At 37.4% G+C, this 26059-nt stretch overlaps 1 protein-coding gene across 1 annotated transcript in view; it reads left to right on the plus strand.

Annotated features, from left to right (window-relative positions):
• LOC121386037 (dynein beta chain, flagellar outer arm-like) overlaps positions 1–26059 on the plus strand; it is a 152912-nt gene that overhangs the window by 24753 nt on the left and 102100 nt on the right. The window contains 20 exon segments of the mRNA XM_041516835.1: positions 256–306; positions 1494–1572; positions 2158–2301; positions 3763–3948; positions 4586–4681; positions 5976–6145; positions 6879–7029; positions 8643–8783; positions 10995–11117; positions 12828–13040; positions 16395–16544; positions 16820–16881; positions 17805–17852; positions 18867–19038; positions 20229–20382; positions 21485–21636; positions 22045–22218; positions 22951–23160; positions 24342–24477; positions 25342–25485. Of these exon segments, the coding sequence (XP_041372769.1) occupies positions 256–306; positions 1494–1572; positions 2158–2301; positions 3763–3948; positions 4586–4681; positions 5976–6145; positions 6879–7029; positions 8643–8783; positions 10995–11117; positions 12828–13040; positions 16395–16544; positions 16820–16881; positions 17805–17852; positions 18867–19038; positions 20229–20382; positions 21485–21636; positions 22045–22218; positions 22951–23160; positions 24342–24477; positions 25342–25485 (2756 nt within the window).

Here is a 26059-nt window from a genome sequence, read left to right on the forward strand (position 1 = left end):
TGCCCGACGTTGTGCAGGCCATGGTACTGTCCCTGGATGAATAGACCGAGATTTTGTTGACACCATAAAGCGTCGCCTGGGTTTCTAAGGGAATCCCGGTGGACATTGTCTAATTGGGTTTTGTCCTCATCCAGGCCAGAGGTACACAGCAGTCGTACTCCATGGAGGAACTGCTAGACATGCAGCATCAGGTCAAGCTTTGGTTGCAGGTTAGCATCCTCATCATTCTCTAAATTGAGTTTTGTCCCCACTCAGCCTGGCCCCTCAAAGGATGATATTTGTCCCGGAACTGCTAGACATGAAGAGGTAATGTGGGCATCAGTGAAGTGTTCGCCTGAGATCCTCAGTGGATTTATTCTCTGATTGGGTTTTGTCCCCATTTCAACCTGTGCCCAATGATTGGTATATCAAAGGCCATGGTATGTGCTGTCCCTGGAGGAACTGCTAGACATGCAGAGGTAATTTTGTTGGCATCAGTTGGTAAAGCGTTCACCTGGGATGTTTCGGTTGCAGGTTGTCGAACATCCTCGGTGGATCCATTCTCTAATTGGGTTTTGTCCCCATCTCAACCTGTGCCCCATGATTGGTATATCAAATGCCATGGTATGTGCTGTCCCTGGAGGAACTGCTAGACATGCAGAGGTAATTTTGTTGATAGAAGATCATGAGACAGATGTGTGTCATCAGCCCCTGTTCTTATTGATATTTTAGAATCTGATAGAGGCCTGGATGTGGAGTCTACACTTAGCACTCTGTAATTTGGGATAAACCTCAAGTTAAAAATTTGACTCCAAATTTGATGTTAAACCATGGGCTAGTTGTTCAAACATTAGTTAGCTTAACCAATGATTAACAGATATCTTTAAAATCAAGGACTGAATCAATGTAAATCATTACTGAAAACATAATGTTGAAAGCTGCTTTAGAACAACCAAAGGTATCAATACATAATCTAATCTATTAGTTTATTTTGTAATTGTGCACAAAAAATTAAAATGAAAATATTAACTAACTAACTAACCCAGGGTTAAAGTTAACTATGCTTTGAGCAACTGGGCCCAGAATTTGAGTTTTAGCAGTCATTTAGTCAATTACCAACTATTGAGTTTTATTCAGACCCAAAGCTGAATTTGAGATTAGACAGGATTTTAGTTTTTAACTGAGAGAAGACTTGAGTTTGACCAGTCCAGACCTTTATGTTTGAGGAGAGTCCAAAACAGAACATTCATAATATTGCTTTGTTAGGTTTCAGTCTTTTTAATCTGTTGCTGTTTGAATATATTAATATTCATTAAACAAGTCATTACCAGTCATGCTTAAGTCATTGACCTTAAGGCTGGTAAATAGTGAGTTTGCCTCTCAGCACAGGCTCCTACACCCAGAGTAAGGTGTGTGTGTGCAGGACAGCATCCTTGAACCATAACTGGATATAAGCAGATTCGATATAAGTTAATTAAAGTAAAATACAATATGTTATGTTTGTGTATCTACAGACAGCTGACAGAAGACCATGAGAGTTTGGTTGTTCCGTCTGGATTAAAGATTCACACGCTGGTGCAGTGTTCATTTGAGGTAAGTGAAACAACATCAGTATCTGATCCGACTTAAAGCATGGTTCATGCTGTCATCCTGTGCTTAAACTTAATAAAAAAAACTTAGATAACAATCCTGAAACCAATAATATATTTTCCATTCTTGGGCTTTGTTTATCAGACAGTTGGTTAATCAATCAATTACTCACCACATCAAGGAATGACCGGCCTTGATGGTGTAGTGGTTAAGCCGTCAGACATAAGGCTGGTAGGTATACTGAATTCACCTCCCGGTACCGGCTCCCACCCAGAATGAGTTTTAATGACTCAATGGGTAGGTGTAAGGACTCTACACAGACTTCTCTCTCACTAACCACAAACCCTCTGTCCTGAACAGATAGCCCAGATAACTGAGGTGTGTGCCCAGGACAGCGTGCTTAAACCTTAATTGGATATAAGTATGAAAATAAGTTGAAATGAAATGAATGAATCGAAGAATGCACCATGAAGCGGCTATGTCCTGCTATTTCAGAAAGAATTAATTAAATAAATGAATTGAATAAATGAATGAATTGATGAATGAATGATGTTTAATTATATTTAATTTTGTGTTTGTGTGATGCAGGCGGTACAGATCAGTCGGGCGTCGCCAGCCTGGCAGGACTACATTGACTACATCGACGCCATCATCCTTGACGGGCTGAAGCAGTCCACCTTCACCAGCCTCCGGTCCATGCTCAACACACTGGTCCAGGCTAACATCACAGAGGTCAGTCTGTACAATGGATTGGCTTTTATTAAGACTGGTGTATTTTATTGTAATGTTTTAAAGGTTCATGGTCTTCTGAAATGGTATGCTACATCAGATTAAAAAGTAGTTTCTTGCGTAGAGTATCGTCCAAAAGTCTACTCATAATAGCTGATTATGTATGGCATTGTTGTCTTTTGGTCCATGTCGGTCTAGACAACCCATTGATCTAGTTTGATTGTCCCTAACACAAGCTGAAGCTCCTGCTGGCATAGATGTGTAGGTCATTGAGATGTACAAGGCCATTCACATCAAAGAATGGACCATGAGGGGCCTATCTCCTGCTATCTCAGAAAAAGCTAGTAACTGTTATCCCACCCAAGGACTAATTGACACTGCCAGCTGAACCAGCACATGGATAAGAGGTATCCTCTCCCATGTGCCTTTGTGTATTTGTGAAACAGTCAGCGGAACATGTCATCCAAGGCTGTCGAAACCTACAGTGGCTGACATCAATGAATATGATGCTGGATGGGACCATAAATGAACTGCACAGGATGGTGTCCTTCATTGCCTCTGCTAGTCTTGAGGTGTTGTCAGTCAGTGAACAACAAGAAGAAACAAAAAATTTAGAGTATTTATTTTTGTACATCCAGTGTCATTTTTATCTAGAAAGTGTTTCATCCAGACCAGAATTTTAATGACAGTGATGGGTTTTTGTAGATACCTGTTAGAAATACTTCCTAGTGATTGATCCAAAGGTGTAGCAAACCAGAACTCTGTAACTGACACCAGATAAGATTTAAAAAAAATGTTTTGACGTGTAGACTGCTGGATTAATTTTGTAGGTGAATATATACTCAGAAATAAACGCCATATCACCAGATTTTTATTTATAATTATTTATAAAAATTTAATATTTTAATCCAAGCAAGAAATGACATTATAGTTATTGCTGTATCTATGTACAGGACAGTGAATCCACCATTCTGATTCTGACAATACGATTGGAGCCGATAAAAAAACGTGTTCCTTTCCGTCCCCCTCTCATATATATAATATTTAAATTCCAGAAAGATTTGACATATCAATTGCTTCTTATATCTTTTTTCAGGACAATGAATCCACTGTTCCGATTCTGACGATACGGCTGGAGCTGATAGAGAACAGTGTTTCTTTCCAGCCTCCGATCAATTTAATAAATAAATCAATTTATTGCTGTATCTGTTACCAGGACAATGAATTAACTGTTCCGATTCTGACGATATGGCTGGAACTGATAGAGAACCGTGTTTCTTTCTGGCCTCCTCTCAATCAATTTAATATTTAAATTAATTTATTTCTGTATCTGTTTTCAGGACAGTGAATTGACTGTTCCGATTCTGACGATACGACTGGAGCTGATAGAGAACCGTGTTTCTTTCTGGCCTCCTCTCAATCAATTTAATATTTAAATTAATTTATTTCTGTATCTGTTTTCAGGACAGTGAATCGACTGTTCCGATTCTGACGATACGACTGGAGCTGATAGAGAACAGTGTTTCTTTCCGACCTCCTCTTGACCAGAATACGTCGGTGATCAGTGTACAGGAGCTGGTTCATCGGTGGCTGGATGGGTTCCTGGCCCGCGGAAAGCTCGTCAAGATGCTGGGAATTGAGGCCGCAAAGGTTTGTTAGTCCTTCATTAACAGCTTTTGTCAGAGTTTAATGTTGTATGCAGGAGACCTCACCATGAAAAAAACTGAGGGGAGTAATTAGTTGCTCCCTTAACTAGATTATTTGGAGCCATGAAAATTATTACCATATTAATACCATATAAATTCACATGCTTACAGGGGAGCTAAAAATTACGATGCATCGATTCATGGAAGCTGCATTACAATAGATATGATACATGTGAAGTTTTATTTGGGAAAATAATTTTATAAATATGTTAAATTGATCAACATGACACGAATTTTTTATTTTTTTATTTTTTTTTTCAGTTGGTAATTGTCTTGTAAAAAAAAACAATTATTTTTGGCAAGTTAAAATTAGGGTCAGCTGGGTAACTGGAAACACAATATTTTTTTTCCACCTAATGGTAAAACTGTTAAAATGGAAAAAAAAAAAAAAATTCCTGTAAAAATACTTGTTATTGATCGTGTAATTCATGCATCACAAATAGTGAGTCTATAAGTGTATGTTATGACAACAGACAACATCACTGCAGACGATGAGGTGAGGGAAATGTTGAGGAAAATACTTGCTATTCATTGTGTAATTCATGTATGACAAGTAGTGACTGTCTGTGTTATGCCCACAGGCGACATACGAAGATTACATCACTGCAGACGATGAGGTGAGGGAAATGTTGAGGAAGATCAACATCATGGTGGAGGAGAACAGTGATGAGTGCAAGGTCAGATATCTTACTAATATGTCTTATAAAATGTGTTATGTTTTACAACAAAAATCTCTTATGTAGGGTGTATACTACCAAATCAAATCCCATAGATGACAATAGTAACACATGTGTCTAAAACTACCTGCAGCGTATCAATCGACATGAACACCACAGATATAAATACTACCACCCCTCACCCTTAAAGTGAATCAAACAAAATTAGGGGTGAAGCTGCTCATTTCAGAGATAACTGGTAGCATCTATGACTACCCTAGTTCCTCACAAAATTTGAGTACTTTTTTTTACAGGTACCCTATACATGTTACAAGCAAAAGGCTACTTGACACAGTGGTACTAGATGAAATAAAATTGCATACATATTTTGCACAGATGAAACTATTTTTTTTTTTACAACCAACACACTCACATTTATCATTTATCACCAATCACAGGACTTGTGGGGTTAACTTCTGTATGAAAAGTTGGGTGTACCTCAAACTTTGAACAAGCCGGAAGTTATTTGGTTTAGTACTACCTGTAATAAAATCTGTTGTATATAATCAAATCTGTTATCTACTAAAATCTGTTATATTTTGATGTGTTATGTTTAATAAAATGTGTTTTTTAATAAACTCTGTTACTTTTAATGAAATCAGTTATATTTAATGCAATCTTTTATAGTATTATCAAAATATTATCAAATCTGAAATGTCGTCAGATATGTTATTTTTTTATGTGTTACATTTAATAACGTGTTATAATAAAATTTCCGTTCCATTCATTACAATATAACGTCGTCCCATTGGTCCCACCGTAGCCAGGTTAATTTGTTCATTTGTCAATGAATGTAAAAATTATATCGTCGGGGAACGTCATATCTGATGACGTCATTGTATATTGGTAGTTTGTCTTATTGAGCATTATTGTTTTGGTCCCAAAAAATAATTCAAAATAAAATATGTACTTTTAATGTTATTATTAGTAAGTATGTTTCAAATTTAATTATAAGTATTGTCTGTTATTTCTTTTACGTTCATCTGGATATGAAAAAAAAAATCATGTGTAAACGCCTATTCACACAGTTTGCGGATGATTGTTTTTGTTCATAACCCAGTGAACGTAATAGAAATAACAAACAATCCTTAAATATAATAACTTTGTAACATTTTATAAAATCTGGTATATTTAATAAAACTTGTTATAATATCTTATGTTTTATAAAATGTGTTGCATAATATTAATTCCAGTTTTGTTTCCTGCATAGCTTTACATGTATGTTGTAAAATCAGTTTTAAAATATTTCCTGCAGAAATTGCTGGAAGGTTTCAAGGAGTACTCGTTTCTGTGGCTTCAAGACGTGAACCAAACGTTTGAGCAGTTCCTGGGTGGCGTCTTGACACCAAATCCTATGAGGTCTCATCGCCAGTCCGGCCCTGACCTCCGACACTCAACAGAAAACAAGTCCCCCTCATTCTCCAGGTGTGTGTTCAATTTAAGAAAGTATTAAAGCTACGGCTCACACTGGAAAAAAAATTGAAATGTATAGAGCATGTTCTTAAAATTTATTAAAATGCGGTTAATTTAAGCAAACATTTTAGTAGCCAAAGACTAAATTTTGTAGCCATTTTGAATAAAAATTAGCAGTTGGCTAATTTGGCAATGTATATGGTTAGCCCTGATAGTTTTGAGATGTTGATAATTGCTTTATATTTTATACCACTGTATCATTAATATTACAATAAAAAATCAAATATGATTGTTGAAAGTACCTTGTTTATAGTGCTCAGACATGATTGTTTTCCGTTATAAAACAGATTTCTGCTTTACCACTGGGCTACGTCCTGCCCCCTTTTTTTTCTTTTCTTTTTCTTTTTGGTAGGGTGCATAATCATGTCTGGGTGCTCCTTGCATTCTAGTACTAAAAGGGGATGAATGATTTACCATTGTCAGTAGAACACTCAATTGAGGTACTTCTTAGGTTGTAGGATTAAACCTTCTTGGCGGACGCAACCAGTGCCCCATGACTGGTATATCGTAGGCCATGGTATGTGCTGTCTTGTCTGTGAGAAAGTACATGTAAAAGATCCCTTTCGTCTTATGGAAAAATGTGATGTGGGGTTTTACTAGCTAATGATTAATTTATTAACGTGCTCTAGTTGTGTCGCTAAATGAAACATACTTTCTTCTACGAAAGAACCATTTTGAATTTCAGAACCCCATCAGCAAAAAGCAATCCCGAAACAACAGTGTTTAGTGCTAATCACATTGACAGAATGTTCCTGACTCCTAAAGGAAACATGGAAGGGGAGAGAACCACCATACCGACACTTGACGAGTTTGATGCTGAGATTGAAATATACCAGGTAATGTTTGCTAATGAAGGGGCAGGACATAGCCCAGTGGTATGGCGCTCGTTTGATGCACGGTCGGTCTAGGATCGATCCCCATTATTGGGTCCATCGGGATATTTTTCGTTCCAGCCAGTGCACCACGACTGGTATATCAAAGGCTGTGGTATGTCCTATCTTGTCTGTGGGATGATGCATATACAAGATCCCTTGCTACTAATGGGAAAATGTAGCAGGTTTCCTCAAGACTATAAGTCAAAATTGCCAAATTTTTGACATCCAATAGCTGATGATTAATTAATCAATGTGCTCTAGCGGTGTCGTTAAACAAAACAAACTTTTGTTTTGTAATGCCGACAGTTGATTTAACTGGTTTTGGTCAGGTTATTAATTTTCTAAACTTAAACATTTCTTTCCTTTCTTAATCTTTGCTGTACCTGTGCTAGAATGATGTTATGGACTGAGACTCTGCCTGACGTGAAACTAATTGTGGCACGCAGCACACATAGACGCGTCCACAACATAATTAAATTCATGGTGTGCTGCATGCCATCATACTATGCAGTGGCGGATCCAGAAAATCCATATAGGGGAGCCCCAATGACATCATGAGGAATGCCAAGGGAACTTTGGGGGAGGTTTGGAGGGGGATCGTAAAAAAATGAAATTAATATATAATAAAATTATAACTGTCGCAACCCCAAATCTGCCTCTGCTATAAAAGAGTTAGGTTTTGTGATGTGAAGTGGATACTAACCCTGAAAGTTTATCATTGTAAAAATGTAGCCAGTATGATTATTGTTAAATTCTAAAGTACAAAGAGAAACAATTATTATTATTATTTAAAATACTTTTGAATGAATTTTGTTTCTATAATTTTTTTTATTTTTTAAAATAAAATGAGGAGTCTAAAATATGAAGAGTGTTAGCATTATACTGTCAGCAGGTTTGAAGATTTACATTCTAAAGTCTTGAAAAACCAATCAAATCGTACTTTGTTTACAGCACATGTACAAGATTTCTTTTCATTCAGTACATAACCTGACCTCTGTCCTAGTGCATTTTCCCCCATTACTAAGATTAAGTCAGAGAAAAAGAAAAGACCTCCAAACTGATGAGGTGACTGGTTTACTTATGGGTGGGTTTTAGCTGAGTCGGTTGAGTGCTCGCTTGAGGTGTTTGCGTCGCAGGATGGAACCACCACGGTGGATCCATTCAGCTGATTGGGTTTTTTTCTCGTTCCAACCAGTGCACCACAACTGGACAAAGACTGTGGTATGTGCTTTCCTATCTGTTGGAAAGTGAATATAAAAGATCCCTTGCTGCATTAGGAAAAATGTAGCGGGTTTCCTCTGATGACTACGAGTCAAAATTACCAAATGTTTGATATCCAATAGCCAATGATTATTTAATCGATGTGCTCAAGTGGTGTTGTTAAACAAAAAGAAGAAGAGGTTTACTCATGATACAGTAGATTTAAGACAGTAGTTGGCTTTCGGGACATTTGGACCAGATAGTTGGGATAGGAGTAAAATGCACTACGGTACAGAGGTCAGATTAAAGTATTCATGAAAAGAGAATACTCTTAAAACAAATGATTAATTCTATTTGTAATTTGATATTTTCAGAATGCTAGAGATGACATCCAGGATCTGCAGGACTACCACCATGTGGGCTGGTTGAGAGTGGACATGCAGCCAATCAAGCAGGTCCTTACAACCTACGCCAGCAAGTGGATGTGGACCTTCACCAAGTACCTGTCTGATCAGGTAAAACAAGCCTTTCATGTTTTTATTCCATAATTAACCTTAAGACTGCTGGATTAATTTTTGACAAAAACCACATTGAGTGGGTACAGTTTTATAATTTTTATTCACATAAATTCACTTAAATGTTTTATAAATACATGAAATAAATTCATATTTGAATCGGTAAGTATTATTTTCGTGGGTTTTTCTAAAATATATATGATATATTGATTAAAATTAGGCAAAAATAGAAAAAGTCGCATTTACTTACGGGCATTTGTGGCCAGCTGTCTAGTATTTATGTCCATTATTCCTGATAACAGTGGTTTTAGGACCAGAATGAAAAAAAAAAACGAACTACGATTCTTATCCCAATATTTGGAGATTTTCGTTGTTGGTAAAACGATCAAATTTATTGTCAAATTAGCTGTCACAATCAGCTATCGATACCTGAAAATGACTGTGATGTGCCGCCATTGTTGTCAAGCGAAAATACTTGCTGAAAACCACTTTTTGAGCTAAAAATTTCAAGGTATTTTCCACTGAAAAAAAACTAAACAAAAGCCACCATCCTGTTAAGAAATCTTTTTTCTTTTATTATATTTCCTTTTCTGGTGAGTACCCTGTGCAAAATGGCGGGAAATATGAATTGGGGAATGCACTGTATGCAGTGTACAGTATGTCGACTGCCGTGACGTTGGACAAGATATCTCGCCTGCAGTAGTCATAAGGTTAAATTGGATATAAATTCACCAGATTTATTTGGAATTCCTGATTTTGGCAGTACTAAAAAAAAAATCTTTCTTTTTGTTCTTTGATTAAAAGCTCACAATGAACACATACTTTTCAAGACCCTGAAAGTTTTTTTTGTATCCCACCATCACTTTTATACCTGAACTATAGTTATATTAGTGTGGGGTAATTGGTGGGTGCATGTATTGCAGAATTTGGCTTGTTTTTATACCCTTCCCCTCTCATAACATTTTGTAATAATAACACAACTCCCCATCCTGTAAAATTAACACATCAATAGCCCCACTGCCAATTTCCCAGAAATGACTAGCTACCCCCCCCCCCCCCCCCCCCAAATTCTAATGTTTATTTTTGATACAGATATATGCCATAATAATGTATTTTACAAGGTTAATGCTACATTTTCCTTAATTGCCCAAATTTATGAAAATTCAATAATCAACTTGGAAATGTTCAATGTACACTAAGACCTGTCAGTTGATTGAATGTGATAAATTTTGGTATTTATTTTGTGTACTTGGGCACTAGAGGTTTTAAAATTAATGAATGTGTCAAATATGTCAGCATGACACAGTACTACTTCATCCTTCCTGCACCGCCTGTAAGAGGACTGCCACTCTTAGGACTAGCTTAACAGAATGAAGCTTGTTCATAACCGCAACGTCCCAGCCTGATTTCTACAGATGTCATTTTTCATGTTAGATTTTGTGTCATTTATAAATAATAAAATGCTGGGTTTTTTTTTTTTAATCCGAAGAACACGGTGGCAAACAGGTAAGGCAGACTGGCATTTTTCTTGCCGTCGACACCATAAAATTTTAGGGCACAATGGCAAGTAAGGAGGGCACCTACAACAATTGCTGTTGGTGCCGTGGTGAAATTCGAACCCTGGTCAGTGATCATGATAATGAGGGATTATGTTTCATGATAATGGGTAGTGGACTTTTTAGTTCTGTGAGTTTGCTGGTACATTACTGACATGCTACTTGAAACTGTTGTTTCCATGAAATCTGCGGGCCTGAACTAGAAAAGATTGCATTTATAATTTGCACCGGCCTCGGTGGCGTTGTGGTAGGCCATCGGTCTACAGACTGGTAGTTACTGGGTTCGGATCCCAGTCGAGGCATGGGATTTTTAATCCAGATACCGACTCCAAACCCTGAGTGAGTGCTCCGCAAGGTTCAATGGGTAGGTATAAACCACTTGCACCAACCAGTGATCCATAACTGGTTCAACAAAGGCCATGGTTAGTGCTATCCTGCCTGTGGGAAGCGCAAATAAAAGATCCCTTGCTGCTAATCGGAAGAGTAGCCCATATAGTGGCGACAGCGGGTTTCCTCTCAAAATCTGTGTGGTCCTTAACCATATGTCTGACGCCATATAACCGTAAATAAAATGTGTTGAGTGCGTTGTTAAATAAAACATTTCTTTCTTTCTTTCTTTCTTATAATTTGCATTTCAATGTTTGGTTTTTTGTAGGTGACCATCTTGTTGGAGAAACTTGACCAGTTCCTGAAACGGATTGAACCAGAGATTGAAGGAATTACAGGGGAGGAGAAAGACACAGCCAGTTTCATGAAAATGATGAGATTATTCAACGAGGTTAGTCATTTCATTAATAGTAATAGTTACTGTAATAATAAAACAATTGAATACTAATTATTTCTTTTGTTCCTTCAAAAACTACTGTAAAGTAAATTTTAAATATTAATATATTTCATTAAGTTTTAATGTCTGAAGTGTAATATATGAAAGAATTATAGGATATTAAACAAGCTTCCATTTCATATCATGTTTATGTCCAAAGCTTTAGCGAGTGACAATGAAAATAATTTCACAAGGGACATAAACATGATTTGAAATGGTAACGAGTTTAATATCCTATTTATTACCCATAATCAATCTTAATTTATATTATATATTACTCAACTCGTTTGGTTGGCATTCCTGTAAGGTTGTAGTGCGCCAATCGATGACGTCTTCGTTTGGTGTTGAAGTGTTACATCCTACTTAGCATTCTAGTGAAACGTTTTTCTTTGATATGTACCAAGATATTTTTAACCATATGGTTAATAAAAATGTATACCCATAACTAAACTTGAGAGAACTGGATGAATAAAACTATCATTCTCACAATTTTCAGAGGTCTGCAGTAGGTAATTTTTCTTGGGAAATAAAGATTAAACTCCCCATGTATGGCATTGGAAGATTTTATCCATTTCATTGGCTGTTGGGATGTTTGGACCAGTCTAATGGAATGAGAGGGCAAATGCCATACATGTAGATTAGAGGTCAGGTTAAATATTCATAAAAAGAGAAAATGATCCAAGTTTTCTTCAGTTATAAATAACATGAAATATGTCTGTAATGTTATTTTCTTTTCGTCCTTTACCTGAGGGGTAGGGGCGAAACATAGCCCAGTGGTAAAGCGCTCGCTTGATACACGGTCAGTTTGGGATTGATCCTCGTCAGTGGGCCCATTGGGCTATTTCTCGTTCTAGACAGTGCACTGCAACTGGTGCATCAAAGGCCGTGGTATGTGCTATCCTGTCTATGGGATGATACATATAAAAGATCTCTTGCTGCTAATCGAAAAGAGTAGCCCATGAAGTGGAGACAGCGGGTTTCCTCCCTCAGTATTTGTGTGGTCCTTAACCATATGTCCGACACCATATAATCGTAAATAACCTGACTTCTAGCCTATTGCATTGGCTGTTGAATTTGTGGAGGGGGGAATGGCATAGGTTAGAGGTCAGGTGGTTAAGTATTCATGATAAGATAAAATGATCTAAGTTTCTTCAATTCATGTACTGACCCATGAAGTAACTTATTTTCATCCAGTAGGAAGGAAGGAAATGTTTTATTTAACAAAGCACCCAAAACATTTTATTTACAGTTGTATGGCGTCAGTCATATGGTTAAGGACCAAACAGATATTGAGAGAGGAAACCTAGCTGTCGCCACTTCATGGGCTACTATTTTCAATTAGCAGCAAGGGATCTTTTATATGCACCATCCCACAGACAGGATAGTACATACCACAGCCTTTGTTACACCAGTTGTGGAGCACTGGCTGGAACGAGAAATAGCCCAATGGGTCCACTGATGGGGATTGATCCTAGACCGACTGTGCATCAAGCTAACGCTTTACCACTGGACTACGTCCCTCCCCCTCATCCAGTAGGTGTCAGCAAATAGAGGGGAAATGCAATAGTTTAGAGATCAAGTTAAATATTCATGAAAAGAGAAAATGATTCAAATTTCTTCAGTTCTGATCCATGAAGTTCCCTTTTTTTTTTTTTCATCCTGTAGGTGTCGGCGCAGCAATCTGAGATGGATGACAAGTTCTCCGCGATGCACCGCACAGTGCTGCTGTTGAAGAAGTACGGCCAGAAGCTGCCCGACAAGACCCAGACGTTGTTCAACGCTGCGCCCAGCCGCTGGAACAACCTCAAGACGAAGGTGTCGCTCGCCAAACAGAGACTGGGGCCGAGAATCCAGGAAGAGTCGGCCAGCATCACAAAGGTTAGTCAGGACCACTAGCCAAGGGATCAGTGATTTAAAAAATGTACGAGCCACGATTACAAATTCACTAGCCTTACTTCTCTTTAAGTTGACAAAATTGTAACAAATAATAGTAATAATCAGATATGTTACCTAGACAGGGATATAGAGCTTAAAAACACTAACATTGAGGGTTGAGGTGGGGGAAGGATATTCATATTTACAAAATAGACTTAACTGCAACATTTGACAAAAAAAGTTCACTAACCATCGGGCATGGCAATAGTAGTTATTTACTAGCCCAACATTAAATATCACTAGCCATGGGAGTGGGACTACCACAATCTAGATGCCCTGGGTTAGTGAATTATTGTACTTACAAACTTTCTCCTGTTACAGTACAGGATTTACTTGATTCTCACTGAAACAGCATGCAGGTTCACACAGTCTTAAACTTGACACCCTCCTGTAGAACAGATCATAGCATTTTATATACATACAGGTATACCAGAACTTTCCACTCTCCTGTAGAAAAGATGGCACTTTATATACATACAGGTATACCAGAACTTTCCGCTCTCCTGTAGAAATGATGGCACTTTATATACATACAGGTATACCAGAACTTTCCGCTCTCCTGTAGAAAAGATGGCACTTTATATACATACAGGTATACCAGAACTTTCCGCTCTCCTGTAGAAAAGATGGCACTTTATATACATACAGGTATACCAGAACTTTCCGCTTTCCTGTAGAACAGATGGCACTTTATATTCATACAGGTATACCAGAACTTTCCGCTCTCCTGTAGAAAAGATGGCACTTTATATACATACAGGTATACCAGAACTTTCCGCTCTCCTGTAGAAAAGATGGCACTTTATATACATACAGGTATACCAGAACTTTCCGCTTTCCTGTAGAAAAGATGGCACTTTATATACATACAGGTATACCAGAACTTTCCGCTCTCCTGTAGAACAGATGGCACTTTATATACATACAGGTATACCAGAACTTTCCACTCTCTGTAGAAAAGATGGCACTTTATATACATACAGGTATACCAGAACTTTCCGCTCTCCTGTAGAAAAGGTGGCACTTTATATACATACAGGTATACCAGAACTTTCCGCTCTCCTGTAGAAAAGATGGCACTTTATATACATACAGGTATACCAGAACTTTCCGCTCTCCTGTAGAACAGATGGCACTTTATATACATACAGGTATACCAGAACTTTCCGCTCTCCTGTAGAAAAGATGGCACTTTATATACATACAGGTATACCAGAACTTTCCGCTCTCCTGTAGAAAAGATGGCACTTTATATACATACAGGTATACCAGAACTTTCCGCTCTCCTGTAGAAAAGATGGCACTTTATATACATACAGGTATACCAGAACTTTCCGCTCTCCTGTAGAAAAGATGGCACTTTATATTCATGCTCTTTATTCTGGGCTTCTAGAATTTTTATAAAATTCACTAGCCATGAGATCAGTGATTTTAAAAGTTTACTAGCCACGATTAAAAATTCACTAGCCCATCTTTACTTTTAAGTTAATACAATTTTACTAAATAATAATCAGATATGTCACCTAAAGAGGCAGATAGAGCTTAAAAACACTAACATTGGGGGTTGGAGGTGGGAGCAGGATATTCATATTATATGTGCACCAAGCACCTAACATTAGGGGTTGGAGGTGGGAGCAGGATATTCATATTATATGTGCACCAAGCACCTAACATTAGGGGTTGGAGGTGGGAGCAGGATATTCATATTATATGTGTACCAAGCACCTAACATTAGGGGTTGGAGGTGGGAGCAGGATATTCATATTATATGTGCACCAAGCACCTAACATTGGTGGGTGGAGGTGGGAGCAGGATATTCATATTATATGTGCACCAAGCACCTAACATTGGTGGGTGGAGGTGGGAACAGGATATTCATATTATATGTGCACCAAGCACCTAACATTGGGGGTTGGAGGTGGGAGCAGGATATTCATATTATATGTGTACCAAGCACCTAACATTCTCAGAGGGTGGGACGTAGCCCAGTGGTAAAGCATTCGCTTCGTACGCAGTCGGTCTAGGATCGATCCCCATCGGTGGACCCATTGGGCTATTTCTCGTTCTAGCCAGTGCTCCACAGCTGGTGTAACAAAGGCCGTAGTATGTACTATCCTGTCTGTGGGATGGTGCCTATAAAAGATCCCTTGTTGCTAATCGAAAAGAGTAGCCCATGAAGTGGTGACAGCGGGTTTCCTCTCTTGGTATGTGTGTGGTCCTTAACCATACGTCTGACACCATATAACTGTAAAATAAAATGTGTTGAATGTGTCGTTAAATAAAACATTTCCTATCATTCTCAGAGGTGGATGTTGTCCACATTTATCTGGAATTTCAGATTATTAATCATCTGTCCAGTGTTTCCACATGTTACATATTCTTCATCCAAAATGTATGATATTGTTTTTCGATTACATTCATTGGATATAAGCATGAAAATAAGTTGAAATGAATGAATCAAATTTTATTCATTCATTTCAACTTATTTTCGTGCTTGTATCCAATTAAGGTTCAAGCACATTGTCCTGGGCACACACACACCTCAACTATCTGGGCTGTCTGTCCAAGACACTGAATTAGTTGTTAGTTGGTTAGTGGTTAGTGAGATAGAAGAGGGTGTAGTGGCCTTACACCCACCCACTGAGCCCTTAAGAACTCGCTCTGGGTTGGAGCCAGTACTAGGCTGCGAACCCTGTACCTACCAGCCTATAGTCCGATGACTTAACCACTGCTCCACTGATGCCGGTCTGCTATTTTAGACCATTTTGGAACCCAAACCCTATAGGGTCAGTACGTAACCACCAATATTAAAATTTCCGGATTTTTTTTTGGTACTGGATGAACTACTGCACCATTGAGTCTAGTTTAAAGAGTACAGTGTGCCAGTGTTTATTGTTGTAGGATCTGGAAGCTTCTGGTGGGGTGGTTTATTTAGAGAGTACAGTGTGCCAGTGTTTATTGTTGTAGGATCTGGAAGCTTCTGGTGGGGTGGTTTATTTAGAGAGTACAGTGTGCCAGTGTTTATTGTTGTAGGATCTGGAAGCTTCTGGTGGGGTGGTTTATTTAGAGAGTACAGTGTGCCAGTGTTTATTGTTGTAGGATCTGGAAGCTTCTGGTGGGGTGGTTTATTTAGAGAGTACAGTGTGCCAGTGTTTATTGTTGTAGGATCTGGAAGCTTCTGGTGGGGTGGTTTATTTAGAGAGTACAGTGTGCCAGTGTTTATTGTTGTAGGATCTGGAAGCTTCTGGTGGGGTGGTTTATTTAGAGAGTACAGTGTGCCAGTGTTTATTGTTGTAGGATCTGGAAGCGTTCTCTGACAGAGTGATGAGTCTGAACACTGATCTGAATGACTCGGAGGTCTACAACCGAGACTGCGACATCAGCGACGCATGGACCATCATCGACCAGTTCGTCCAGAGACTGTCCATCCTTGAGAACGAGGCTCAGGTAAACTTCACTTACTTCACACATTTATTTACTTCAGTAATAATGAAGTTTTTAGAACAGTTTGTCCAGAGACTGTCATCAACGAGAACGAGGCTCAGGTAAACTTTGCTTACTTGACAGGTTTATACATCCATCCAGCCATTCATCAGCCCATTCACCCATCCATCCATCATTTCCTCATCATTCCTCCATCATTTCACTCACTCACTCTCCAGTGTACATGTACATATACATTTACACTCATTGTTCACTTTTAATATTGTCTGTTATTTTAGGATCTCATAGAACTTCAAGAGCTGCTAGAGACATCGGTCGTCAACTTTTCCATCCTACCTCAGTAAGTGTTACTCATCACAAGTGAATATTTTGCTATATTATGATCTTAAATCAGCACTGCTATAGAAAATATTCTATTCAGTTTCAACACTGGCGAGATGTAATTCAGTGTTAGCGTCCCCTCCCATTTCAACCAATGCCTCATGACTGGTTCTTCACAGGCCATGGTATGTACTATCCTGCCCACGGGAAAGTGAATATAAAAGATGCCTTACATTTGGTAGTAGTCTAAATAGCAGTGCATTTCCTGTCTCACTTTGGACTGAATAAGGGATGGGACGTAGCCCAGTGGTTAAGCGCTCGCTCAATGCACGGTCGGTCTCGGATCATCCCCGTCGATGGGCCGATTGGGCTATTTCTCGCTCCAGCCAGTGCACCACGACTGGTATATCAAAGGCTGTGGTATGTACTACCCTCTCTGTGGGATGGTGCATATAAAAGATCCCTTGCTGCTAATCGAAAAGAGTAACCCATGAAGTGGCGACAGCGGGTTTCCTATCTCAATATCTGTGTGGTCCTTAACCATATGTCTGATGCCATATAACCTTAAATAAAATGTGTTGAGTGCGTCATTAAATAAAACATTTCATTCATTCACTTTGGACTGAATACGGTGGATGTGAAATAGCCATAGTTTAAAATGTGCTGAGGTGTCGTTAAATACTCCTTTCCTTTACATTTTTAATTATTAATTTTAAACACAATATGTTTTTTAAACGCCTACTGATCCATTGCTGAAATTGTTAGTCACAGATCACAAAAGTCAAAGTACTATTTAAAAATATAGCCTTGGATGTGTATATTTTAAATGTTTTGTTTTGTAAATAATTGTATCACTAGTTACCGCATCATTCATTGAAGTTATTGTGGGGTTTTTTTTACATTATTTACAAATTAATAGAAGTATGCTTCTGTTGATTGCAGGTGCCGATATGAGCTGAATAACCTGAAACAGGTGTGGGAGACGGTCAGGTTAGTATTACAGTTCAATATGATCACATCTGTGAAAAAAAGGTACAAATCAAGAAAAATAAAAAAAGGCACTCATAACTGGGAAAATAAAAATAATAATTTCTCACTGAGAAATTATCATGCATTGGTTTAACGTACACTACTATTGAACGATTTGATGCCAACAAACCAATCACCTTGTCGGTACTAAATATGATGTCATCACGATTTGACAAAGCACATACAATGATGTCACATAGTTTAAAGCGTTTGCATTTACATCTTTCTGGTTTCAGTGTTAAACTTGTAATAAAATGGTAGTTTAGTGCAATTTATTGTAGATTTTTTTTTTTACAGAATATATAGAATTTTGGGTTTTGAAAATGATCTGTGAACCGTGAATAAAATACAAAGTTGAAGCAATACCCAGAACAGTAAAGTAGTTTATGTCGTTTCTATATACATGGACATGTAGCCGATGTAGTATCGAAAATAAAGGCTTTAAAAAAGTATACAAATAGCTGGGGTGATAAATAGAATAACAAACTCAGTACCAGTTATTATCAAATTTATGTCCCTCATGAAATAATTTTCACTTGTCACTCGCTAAAGCTCGTGACAGGTGAAAATTATGTCACTCAAGACATGAATTTGATAATAACTGGTAACTCGTTTATTATCCTCTATATTTAAACAGTGGTTGTTTGAGTAATATGTCCAAATGTTTCATCTCAGTGATATAAGTGGCATCTGAAATCTTGAACTCATAATATTCATGAAATGACAACTAAGGCCTTGATCAGATTCATCTGGGTTTTTTTTTGCATTGCATCTTCTTTGAAGCAAATTCAATTGGATTCCTCACATTTACACCTGTCGAACAATGGGCGTGGATGCAAAAAAAAATTAAAATCTGATTGTGGCCTAACAGAATCATGCATTGCTTTTGATATACTATATCAAATGTTTATTCGTTAACATTTTTAAATTGTGTGGGAGTTGTTTAATTGTTTTTATCTTCACATTTTTAATTAGGGTGATTAATGAACAGCAGAGAGAATGGAAGCGACATCGATGGCAGAAGATGAACACCAAGTTTTTGCGAGAAGAAACCACCAAACAGTTGGACATCGTGCGGGCTCTGCCGGAGGATGTGTTTGTGTGGGACGTGTATAGCGGTCTGCATGACTCCATCACAAACATTCAGGTATGACACTGGTATATACTTTTAAAATCGTATCTACACAAGGCAGGGACAAAAGGATGTGTTTGTGTGGGACATGTATAACAGTCTGCACGATTCCATCACAAACATTCAGGTATGATGAAATATATTTTCAAAATCGTATCTACGCAAGGCAGGGTCAGAGGATGTATTTGTGTGGGACGTGTATAATTGTCTGCATGATTTCATTTGAAACATTCAGGTATGACACTGGTATATAGTTTTAAAATCGTATCTACAAAAGGCAGGGACAAAAAGAAGTGTTTGTGTGGAACGTGTATAATTGTCTGCACAATTCCATCACAAACATTCAGGTATGACACTGGTATATACTTTTAAAATCGTATCTACAAAAGGCAGGGTCAAAGGATGTATTTGTGTGGGACGTGTATAATTGTCTGCATGATTCCATCACAAACATTCAGGTATGATGAAATATATTTTCAAAATCGTATCTACGCAAGGCAGGGTCAGAGGATGTATTTGTGTGGGACGTGTATAATTGTCTGCATGATTTCATTTGAAACATTCAGGTATGACACTGGTATATAGTTTTAAAATCGTATCTACAAAAGGCAGGGACAAAAAGATGTGTTTGTGTGGGACGTGTATAACAGTCTGCACGATTCCATCACAAACATTCAGGTATGACACTGGTATATACTTTTAAAATCGTATCTACACAAGCCAGGGACAAAAAAATGTGTTTGTGTGGGACGTGTATAACGGTCTCCATGATTCCATCACAAACATTCAGGTATGTTGATATATATTTTAAAATCGTATCTACACAAGGCAGGGACAAAAGTATGTATTTGTGTGGGACGTGTATAACGGTCTGCATGATTCCATCACAAACATTCAGGTATGGTGATATATATTTTCAAAATCATATTTATGCAAGGCAGGGTCAAAGGATGTATTTGTGTAGGACACGTATAATTGTCTGCATGATTTCATCATAAATATTCAGGTATGATATTGGCTGAATTGAAGAGTATTTTTTTTTTTTGAAATCTTTAACATTTTCAAAATCGTCAAAAGGATTTTTTTGGACAATATTCTGATTTCTCAAAATACTTCTATAATATTTTTTTTTGTAATTTAAATTAATTTTTTTTTTTTTTTAAAAGAACAAGAAATGTATTAAATGATCAATTCATTCCTTGCAGGATTGTCTGCCCCTGATTGATGACCTGAGTAATCCCGCTATGAGGACCCGACACTGGAAACAGCTTGTCCGGGTGACTGGTGGCGCCCTCACTGTCGACAACGACATGCTCAAACGCATGACTCTCGGAGAGCTACTCAGTCTGGGTCTGCAGAGTATGTAACATTATCGAAATCAGGGCTCTAACTTAATGGCGGCACTGACGGCAATTGCCGTAATTGAGATATAAATTGCTGTAGGTAGAGAGTATCACCGATGGCACTTTTGTGCTGTTGATAAAGCTCCTCTTCAGTGGCGAAATGTATACACCTGGTGTACATTATCTTAATATTTGCACATTTAAAAGATGTCTACAAATAACAAGATAGCCTTTAAGTCAGGTTTATTTTCTGCAAATGACACTTTTAAAAAATTTGCCATAGGCAGGCTCAAAATTGCCTTCGGTGGACTGTTTCACCCTTTGCAATTCTTTTAAAAATTACTTTGGGAGACAAATTCTTAAGTTTGAGCACTGGAAATTATAGATATTTGTTTTTACCTTCAAGAATGAAAGGATTATATACTGGGTTCGTGTCTCACCTGAAGAAATGGGTAACTTATCATTCCAGGACCAGCTCTCTATTATTGTTGCCTTTACCATAGTTTGACACCCAATAGCCGATGTATTTTTCATGCTGGGGTGTCGTTAAACATTCATTCATTCCAGGACCAACTCCAACTCATAATGTAAACATGAAAAGGCTCAATGGCGGGGAGGTATTGCCACATACACTGAGTTTCACCTACTTTGTGGGTGCGATTATGAGTATTTCTTCGAAGTGTTTGACCCACATGGGTAATAATGAATGAATGAATGAATGAATGAATGAATGTTTAACAACACCCCAGCATGAAAAATACATCGGCTATTGGGTGTTAAACCACATGGGGAATAATTACTCAGAAGGCACTGCAGGTGTATCCCAGACTTTCGTGATACCGAGATAGTTCCACTGACAGCAAGCTTGGGGCACAGCCCTGTTAAGTAGTCCCATCACAATTCATCTCATTGTTATCATCTGCATACATGTATATGTTTATGATGTTCTAGCCAAACGTTTTGTTTTCTCTCTATATTACTTTTTTGTGGCATTTTTATAAAAGAAAAGAAAGACCACAAAATATTTACTGTATTTATGGTAGTTATTTGTGACAGCTGTTACCATTAAAGCTATTTCCTACAAATAATAAATATTTGTCTTGTTGTGCATGTTGCAGAACATGTGGACGATGTCCGAGCGATTGTCCAGCGAGCGGTCAAAGATCTGTCCATCGAGCAGTCACTGAAGAAGTATGAAGAAGTCTGGCTCAGCAAGCTGTTTGAACTGCGAGCTCACGTGCGCAACAAATCATCAAACACTGATATCCAGGTGGGTCTTATTAATCATAATACTACAACCATAAACAAAGGAGCAAAGATAGTTTATGAGCAGTGGTGTCGTGGTTAAGCCATCGGACATAAGGTACTCGGTTCACAGCCCCGTACCGACTCCCACCCAGAGCAAGTTTTAATGACTTAATGGGTAGGTGTAAGACCACTACACCCTCTTTGTCTCTCACTAACCACTAACAACTAACACTCTGTCCTGGATAGACAGCCCAGATAGCTGAGGTGTGTACCCAAGACAGGATGCTTGAACCTTACATGGATATAAGCACGACAATAAGTTGAAATGAATTTCATATTTCCAAACTTTTCGTACCTCCAAGAATAAAACTGATTTTGGAAAACATTGTCTTGCTTTTTGTATTTGAAATGTTATCATCTGTTCCAACAGGAGAATCAAAGTGAATGCACCCAGAGCGAGGCTGGATCGGTACAGATTGACCGACACGGAAACATGTTCAGTCGAAGTCAGGGACGAACTAGCCGCATCTCCGGTAGCTCACACGGCCGCAACAAGAGAACCAGCATTTCGTCCCTGCCATCGTCCTTCATGAATTTAGGAGAGGTACGTTCTTGTTGGTTGGGCATGGGAAGGGGAGAAGGATCTAGCTCAGTCGGTAGAGCTCTCGTCTGAGGTGCTTTTGGTTGCAGGATTCAAACTTGTCAGTGGATCAGTTCCCTGACTGATAGTTTTGCCCATCCCAACCAGTGTCCAATAACTGGCATATCAAAGGCCATGGTATGTGCTGTCCTGTATGTGGGAAAGTATGTGTAAAAGATTCCTAGCAGAATAATGGAAAAATATTGTAGGTTTCCTCTCTAAGACTATATATCAGAATTATCAAATGTTTGACATCAAATGTGCTCTAGTGGTGTTGTTAAACAAAAGAAACTTTAATTTATTTGTTTGTTCTTTGGTTAGCATTTATTCAGACATTCTTATCACATGAGTGTAAACGTTATTGATGACGTAATGCACACATGGGTTCTATTTCTCGCTATTTGTATAATATTTTATTTTAAAATATTAATTAAGTTCTTCTGTAAAATTTATTTTGGTAATTAGACTCACAAAGATGTCCTCTAAACTATGACACATCAAAAGTGTATTACATTAGTGGTTTTCCTACAATTTGAGGTTGAAAAATATATGTTCAAAATTACATATTTCACGTTGGAAACTTGGGTCAGTGATGATGTTTTCCTGGTTGTAAAGCTGGGTGGATTAGAGTTAAACAATCTTTCCTTCATTCCTTTGGTACTGACTTCAGTTCTGTGTATATTTTATTAATTACAGGAGAGTGGACCGCTGATGCTGCTCACGAACACTGAGTCTATATTTGATGAGCTCGACTGCCACCAGGTGACGCTGCAGACCATGCAGAGCAGCAGTGCGGCGGGCTCGTTCCTCGACGAGGTCATGAAGTGGCAGAAGAAGCTGCAGACCATTGAGCAGGTGCTCACCGTGTGGCTCGAGGTTCAAGACCAGTGGGAGGAACTTGAGGACGTGAGAGCTTTAAACATTTATTTATTTATTTATTAAATTAAATTAATTAAATGGCAGACCATCGAGCAGGTGCTCACCATGTGGCTCGAGGTTCAAGACCAGTGGGAGGAACTTGAGGACGTTAGAGCTTTAAACATTTTTTTTTTTTTTTTTTTTTTTAAATTTATTTATTTATTTATTTATTTATTGATTATTTATTTATCTATCTATTTATCTATTTATTTATTAATTAAATTAATTAAATGGCAGACCATCGAGTAGGTACTCACCATCTGGCTCGAGGTTCAAGACCAGTGGGATCTTTATTTATTTTTTATTTGTATTTTATTATCTATCTGTCTGTTTGTCTGTCTGTCTGTATGTCTACAGTATTTAATTAATTAATTAATTAATTGATTAATTTATTTCTTTAATTATTTATCGTAATAAGTGAGATATATCTACCCCTGCAATTAAGAAAATGTCCACTGCAAAAAAAACATGCCATTGAAAAACCCTGAATATAGTACAAGGCAAAAAGTGCCATGGAGAATTAAAACCTCCACGGCAATCTACACAGCATTGCCAATTGCCGTGAGTAATTACAGGGGTTGTATATAGGTATTACTTTTCCAGTGGTGGTCGCATCAGTGTCAACTTTTCAATTAAAGTTTCGCATTAAATTTTGCATTTAGATCTGTTTCTCATTTATTTATTTATTTATTTATTTATTTATTTTTTATTATTTTATTTATTTTTATTTTATTTATTTTCGTTATTTCTTTTTTATTATTAAAAAAAAGTTTTATGATGTCTAAAACAAATATAACGTCAGATTTGGAATTATGATATTATAGTCAAGTTGTTACTTTTTAAAAGTGAAAACATTTAAATAATCTTTAGCCTCCACCCCCAAAAAAGAAGAAGTTGGTCACTGGTCAGACCAAAGTTCCAGAATATGAGGCGGCAATGCCATTTTTTTTTTAAAGCATGCATTGCACAGAAAAAGTGGGTATATTTGATACCGATATAAGGGGCATATTTAAATTAAAATCAGAATGCAAGTCCTAGTTCATGCACGATGGCATTTTGGCTCCAAATGTGATTTTACGTCATAGCAATAAAAGCTGGGCAAAAATTGACGTCATACCGAGGGAAATTAAAACAAACAAAATGTGGATGCGTAAGGCCTTATTTTGTAGATATTTTCCGGTGCTGATATTCGGACAGCTCTGACACACGACTCTAACAGGTTCCTTTTGGTCAACCACGACTTCAAACTACTCATGCGAGCCACAGATAAGAATCCAAACGTGCTCCAGTGTTGTTCTAGAAAACGTGAGTTGTCTGCTCTTGAAACGTTTCTGTTCATTTTTTATAATCACATTAAATATTTGTTATTTTTAAAAATTGTTTAAAATTTTTGACACCAAAGGGCTGAGCTTTTCTGTAATCAAATTAGCTGATTTGATTTTGAATATATAAATTAGCTAACAAAAATATCTATTGCTGATATGTATATTTTGCATTCATTAACAATGTTTCTAATAGGAAGTACTCCAATCCTAATTTCTTAAAAGTGGATGAATCAAACTGCAAGTTGTTGTTTTTGATATGGTGATTGTTCGTTGTATTTCAGACATTGTGAGCCAAGCATGGTATTTTTTTTGTATGTCAGACATTGTTAATTGTGTTCTATCAGGGCTTCTAGAATTTTATAAAAAGTCACTAGCCATGGGATCAGTGATTTAATTTTTTTTTACTAGCCATGATTAAAATTTCACTTGCCCTACTTTAAATAAATACAATTTTGCTAATAGTAATAATCAGATATGTCACCTTAGATTGGGGGTGGAAAGAGGGGGCAGGATATTCATATTTATGAAATAAAACTTAAATGTACCATTTGACAAGGGGTTTTCCCACTAGCCATCGGGCTAGTTATGGTAGTTATTTACTAGCCCAACACTGAATATCACTAGCCATGGAAGTGGGGCTACCATAATCTAAACGCCCTGTCTATATTTGACACATTGTCAATTGTGTATTGTATTTCAGACACCGTAAACTGGTTTTTTTTATTTCAGTCAATGTGAATTGTGTTTTTTGTATATCAGACAATGTCAATTGTGGGTTTTTATTTCTGACATTGTAAATTGTACTCTGTATTTCAGACATTGTAAATTGTACTCTGTATTTCAGACATTGTGAACATTCTGAAGGAGATGAATCGTAACCTGCACTCGTGTCGCCGATCTCTCCTTCACTACCTTGAACGCCGGCGACAGATGTTTCCTCGATTCTACTTCCTCGCCCTGGAGGATGTCCTACACATTGTCTGCAATGGTTTGTAGAGATTCATATGCTATAGTTGTTCACTAAAACTTTAAAACTAAGCAGTATGTTGTTTTAGTTAAATTTTATAATGTTGAGGCAAACAGAAAAATGCATTGGAAAGAAAAATGAAAACATTATAAAACCATTTTTTGTGCAAATATATGGTTTTATATTTCCACAATTTTTTTACTTTTTATTTAGTGTTTGAGCTAAAGAATAAGAAAAAACGTATTTCATCATCAATAATCATGTGGTCATATAAAACGTACACGGTAAATATTTAAAATGTTAATTCTAGCTTACCGAATTTGACTATTTAAATGTGATGAATATAATTTGTGCTATAGAATATGGTTATGGACCAATTTGCTTTGTACTTTTAACAAAAATCTTATTTTGAAAGGAATATATAATGTTCAAAGCACATCTCAGGACTGTTTGGTGTCTAACACTTGGTTTACTAGTTTCAGTTGTTGGTATGGTGTGGGATTTAACTTGGTCAGTTGAGTGCTCGCTTGAGGTGCTTGCATCGCAGGATCGAACCATCTCAGTGGATCTGTTCAACTGATTGGGGTTTTTCTCG

This window comes from Gigantopelta aegis, chromosome 12 (assembly GCF_016097555.1).
Source record: "Gigantopelta aegis isolate Gae_Host chromosome 12, Gae_host_genome, whole genome shotgun sequence".
NCBI classification, from domain to species: Eukaryota; Metazoa; Mollusca; class Gastropoda; order Neomphalida; family Peltospiridae; genus Gigantopelta; species Gigantopelta aegis.